General features: G+C 43.4%; 1 protein-coding gene across 1 annotated transcript; it reads right to left on the bottom strand.

Annotated features, from left to right (window-relative positions):
- Positions 1–247: 247 nt before the first annotated feature.
- LOC139573395 (C-X-C chemokine receptor type 3-2-like) lies at positions 248–4,573 on the bottom strand. Its single transcript, XM_071396785.1, has 2 exons — positions 4,366–4,573; positions 248–3,550 (listed from the first exon to the last, which is right to left on the bottom strand). Exons 1-2 carry the CDS (start codon positions 4,396–4,398, stop codon positions 2,435–2,437), a joined length of 1,149 nt encoding a protein of 382 aa, XP_071252886.1. The 5' UTR covers positions 4,399–4,573; the 3' UTR covers positions 248–2,434.
- Between the last annotated feature and the right edge of the window lie 969 nt (positions 4,574–5,542).

Below are 5,542 nucleotides of genomic sequence, written 5' to 3'. Positions count from 1 at the left end.
AATGTCCTGGGAATTTGTTTTTACCTGCCATGTTGTTTCGAAGTAGAGATAACGTATCCTACAGATTAAGAGGATAAGGAAAGAAATATAACATTCATTATTTTATACGTTGTCCACCAGATGGCGAGATTGGCCTTTTTTGGTAAGTACTACTTGAATGTTTCCTGATACTACTTGCTACATTAATGCAGGTAAATTAACCTTGAAATATTGTATAGCCAAAAATATCTAGAGATGTAACAAGATATTTGCATATCATTTATTTATTGATATATGAAAAGTACATTTCCCCCAATGTTTTATTCTACTTCCTCAAATTTCTACAACAGAGAAATACATGTATACAATCCTATGTACATATCTGTTGTGCTGACTGATTTATAACAATCTCATCTAAATAGGTAAATTAGCAAATGTTGAATAACAGTCTGGTACCAAAGGACACGTGAACATTTGCCATCGGTAAAGCTGCATGTCTGTCATGACTTAACACCTTTGTTTCCACTCTTCAGCAAGTGACAAAATGAAGCAATCAACCAAAGAAAAAATTATTGCTGCGAGGATTTGAAATGTATAAGTATTTGCTGCCTTCAAAACTACAAGGCAATATATGAGTAACACATATAGTGATGACTTGGCCCTTTTGAGGGAGTGGGTTTCAAACATTTAAAAAATCTATTTTGCAAGAGATTATCCAGTTCCTTGAAATTATAGTCATCAATTTATCATAAAGCCAAACACTAGACGCAGATGGGGTTAACATGGTCACACTAGAGGCAGATGGGGTTAACATGGTCACACTACTAGAGGCAGATGGGGTTAACATGGTCACACTACTAGAGGCAGATGGGGTTAACATGGTCACACTAGACGCAGATGGGGTTAACATGGTCACACTAGAGGCAGATGGGTTAACATGGTCACACTAGAGGCAGATTTTAACATGGAAGGCTATGCGATTGGATGGACTGTAGAATCTCATGAACAAAAATGACCGCAAAATTGTATTTACAAGAAGAGAGCAAAAGTAGGCTACTATATGAAAAATTCCCCGTCCTGAGAAGGTGTGGTCTTAAAAAGTACCATCATTTTGAGCTACTAGGAGCAAGGCCACTATCAGGAAGCACCAGAGGAACGAATCACAACAAAATAACATACGTTTTTTCCTCACTTTGACACAATGTGCACATCTGTATTTCTTCCCCATTTTGTCATTTTCACAATCATTCCAATTTCTGTTCCCTCTTTTCATGACTCCCTGTCCCCCTTTTGTCTTGTATTCTCTCTTCCTCTCTCTTTTTCTGTCAGTCTCCACATCCCCCTCTCCCTCCCTCTCTCTCTTTCTCCCACTCTCCAGGCTCTCACCAGGGCTGTGATGCACAGACCTTTCACGGTCGTCACTAGTTACCAGAGACACAAAGTCATAATTATGGTTAAACCCCGCCTATTTCTACAATTTCTCTTCTTCAAATCTGATTTTAAACCTAACCTTACCCCTAACCACACTTTTAACCTTATGCCTAACCCTAACCTTAAATTAAGACCAAAAAAGTAAATTTTTGTTTTCATACATTTTTACATTAGAGCCAATTTTGACTTTTTTGGCTGTGGTAACTAGTGACAACCACCTTTAAAAAAGTACTCTAAATTCATAACATACTACCTGCTTTTGTAGAAATAAAAAAAACATAAACCTATTTATTTCTGCAACAACACATTCACTCATCAAAAATTGTAGGCACGCTAGTTACAGTGCCTCCTAAACACATGATTGACATCGGGTAAAGACGATAGGCTATCAGCTGATCATTGTGTTGATGATTGATGTAAACCTGATAGTTAACTAGCATTTTTTGTGATTTCTCTTCAATGCTCCCTAATAATAACTACATTATATAGTATAATATTCATACTCTTCTAACTCATGCTACGGTATATGGCTGGCTAGCTGGTGGCTTGTGTGGATATTTTAGTATATGGTGGTTAGCTAAAGTCCAGACTACCTGTGTTGCTGCTGCCCTGACACACATGTGCAACACCCGACTGATGAAGGGATGGAGTTGGGTCAGAGGGTCGTAGAGAGTCGTAGAGCCTGAATGCAGCTGCTCCTCTCTATGTCTTCTGCCTCTCTGCTGTGCGAAGGCTATGTAGGCCAAACCAAATATTGATGATGATGTAGATCAAATGTTATACTGCTGTGGCAGTACTCTTGATATTTAAACTAGGTAGCTTGCTACACAGACTCGACCGGTGACTGCATCTCACGCCATGCATGTTTGGATACCAGGCACACGCAAGCTCTGTACAGGGCAGACCAATGGGATGGGGGGTGGGGGGTGGTGAACTTGACGACTTTACGATGACTTGTGGGTTCAGAACAACAACAAAAACGTGCTCGGGCACAGGTAGACCCCTCTCTGTGCACGTGGCTGGCTCACGCCATGACAGAGAAGTGGGAGGTGTTCTCGCTCTCTGCTGAGCTGAAGGACCCAGTGGTCCTCCGTGCTCTCCTCTGTCCTCCCCATCTGTTCATCCCTGGATAGAACCTCTGTCCCAGCAGCCCCTTACACATTCTGGTCAGCTCCCTCCTAAACTTCACCCCCACAAAGCCGTACAGCAGCGGGTTCAAGGCACAGTGTGACAGCCCCATGCTCTCAGACACCAGGATCCCGATGTCCACCGTGCGGCCGAACTGGCAGTCTCCACTAATCACGCCCAGCTTCTTCAGGCTTTCGGCCAATTGGAAGGAGTTGTAGGGTGCCCAGCAGAGCACAAAAATGGACACCAGGGAGACGATGAGGTGAAGGGACTTCCTCTTCTGGCGGCGCGAGGCGTTGCAAAGGGAGCGGAAGATACGGATGTAGCAGTAGAGCATGACCAGCAGGGGCAGCCCAAAACCCAGCACCAAGTTGACTAGCGGCATCCCCACCTGCCACTGCACTGAGCTGTGGGGGAACACCGTCTGGCACACCAGCAAGCCCTGATGATCCCCCGAGCGCCCCACTTCCACCTTCACCACCTGTCTAAAGGCGATGTCCACCCCACTCAGGCCAAAGCACACTGTCCAGATGAGGGCACAGGCAATCTGGGCATGGCAGGTGTTGCGTTTCCAGCCGGTGCTGATGGCGTGGACGATGGCTAGGTAGCGGTCGAAACTGATGCAGGCCAGGAACAGGATGCCGCTGTAGCGGTTCAGAGAGAACAGGGCTCCGGAAATCTTGCAGGCGGCCACGCCGAACACCCACAGGTGGGCCCACTGGACGGCGAACAGGGGCAGCGTGAGGGCCAGCAGGAGGTCGGACACGGCCAGGTGGAGCAGGAAGGTGTCGGTGAGGGAGAAGGAGCAGGTCCCACCTGTCTGAGAGGTGCGGTAGCGCATCAGCACACACAGCACCAGGATGTTACCCACCAGCGCCAGCACAAACACCAGGCTGTAGACCACAGGGGAGTAGCTCCGGGTGAAGTCCATGATGCCATCCTGGTTGCAGGGCACGCCACTGGATTGGCTACTGCCTGTTTCAGGTGAAAAGCTGTAGCTGTCTTCATAAAACTGGAGACATAGGAGAGGAAAAGAGAGTGAGAGGAAGGAAAATTAGCTAACTACAACAATGTTCTGGGTCCGTATGCATAAAGCATTCCCCCTGCCCATATAATCTTGTTCATTATGATCTAAAAGGTAAAGCTGATCCTAGATCAGCACTGCTACTCTGAGACGCTTTATGGATACAGGCCCTGGATTCTCCTCATAGGACAGAGCGCATTTGTATCTCTGACTAAACTCAAGATGATGCAGTGCTAAATTCATACAGATATTACACATCTTAATTTTACCTATATAGTCACAGCAAAATTGTTCTGAAGCCACAGGATATGAACATTTAGTCCATAATGGTGCTTGATCGGTGGTTAGAATATTAGCTGGACAAAAGTAGTCTACATGAAAAGTAATGTCAATATAACCGTGTGTTAGTGTAAGTTGTCAGTGAATTAATGTAAATTACAAAGCTTATCTGCATATCCTGTGGTGCAGGAAAATTCTCAGCAACAAAAGCATGATCAAATTAAGATCATACACTTGTAGCTTCTATGATTTTGAACAATATTTTAAGTGGCTTCAGATTCTCTAACCATTGTTTTAAAATAAACGTTTTAATGTACAGATTGTTATACATTGTCATATTTATTTTTATTCTGTTCATTTCTTGACCAACCATGTTGTTGTAAAATATAATTTCTTATTTGACTTATTTGGCTAATAATTTTTTTTAGTCTACTACTCCCAATTATTTCTTGCAGCATCTATAGCTCTTGTAGTCATAAAGAACTACATTAATCAGTATGTGGCATAACAAGACCGTTACTCACATAGTAATCTGTTGTTGCCTTGACGTGATCCATTGTTACCAACGAAACAGCGGAACACCTGAAACACCTTCACAGACTCAGGATACTCTTCTCGTAGTCTCACCCGCGTTCCTCTCTTCTTTTGCCACTCTGAACCAAATAAAAAAGAGAAGATAGTAATTCAGGAACTGAATCCTCTCATATTTTAGGCCAAGCAGACCTATTCAAAGACAGCTGTTAGGAACCGGTGACTGTCCAAAGGGGACTGTGACATATCAAAGGTTTAAAAAACTAAATGTATGTGGCTGACTCAACAGAGACAGACAATGCATGACTAGAAAAAGTTTTCTCTGTCTATCTCTAGCTGTTATTCCTAGGTTATATTGGCGATATGTAGTACATTGCACATGTACAGTACACACAGTGCCTTCAGAAAGTATTCAGACCCCTTAACTTTAAAATGTTTTTGTTAAGTTACAGCCTTATTCTAAAATATATATATTTTAAAAATTCCTCAGCAATCTACACACAATATCCCATAATGATGAAGTGAAAACAGGTTTTTGAAATTTTTGCAAATTTATTAAAACAAAAAATCTGAAATACCTTATTTACAAAAGTATTCAGACTCTTTTCTATGAGACTCGAAATTGAGCTCAGGTGCATCCTGTTTCCATTGATCATGCTTGAGATGTTTCTACAACTGGATTGGAGTCCACCTGTGGTAAATTCGATTGATTGGACATGATTTGGAAAGGCACACACCTGTCTATATAAGGCCCCACAGTTGACAGTGTATGTCAGAGCAAAATCCAAGCCATGAGGTCGAAGGAATTGTCCGCAGAGCTCCGAGACAGGATTGTGTCGAGGCACAGAGGCACAGATCTGGGGAAGGGTACCAAAAAATGTCTGCAGCATTGAAGGCCCCCAAGAACACAGTGGCCTCCATCATTCTTAAATGGAAGAAGTTTAGAACCACCAAGACTCTTCCTAGAGCTGGCCGCCCGGCCAAACTGAGCAATTGGGGGAGAAGGGCCTTGGTCCTGAAGGTAACCAAGAACCCAATGGTCACTCTGACAGAGCTCTAGAGTTTATCTGTGGAGATGGGAGAACCTTCCAGAAGGACAACCATCTCTGCAGTACTCCACCAATCAGGCCTTTATGATAGAGTGGCCAGATGGAAGCCACTCCTCAGTAA

This window comes from Salvelinus alpinus, chromosome 4 (assembly GCF_045679555.1).
Source record: "Salvelinus alpinus chromosome 4, SLU_Salpinus.1, whole genome shotgun sequence".
NCBI classification, from domain to species: domain Eukaryota; kingdom Metazoa; phylum Chordata; class Actinopteri; order Salmoniformes; family Salmonidae; genus Salvelinus; species Salvelinus alpinus.
The sequence above is the reverse complement of the archived record's forward strand: the minus strand, read 5'-3'. Positions and strand labels throughout refer to the sequence as shown.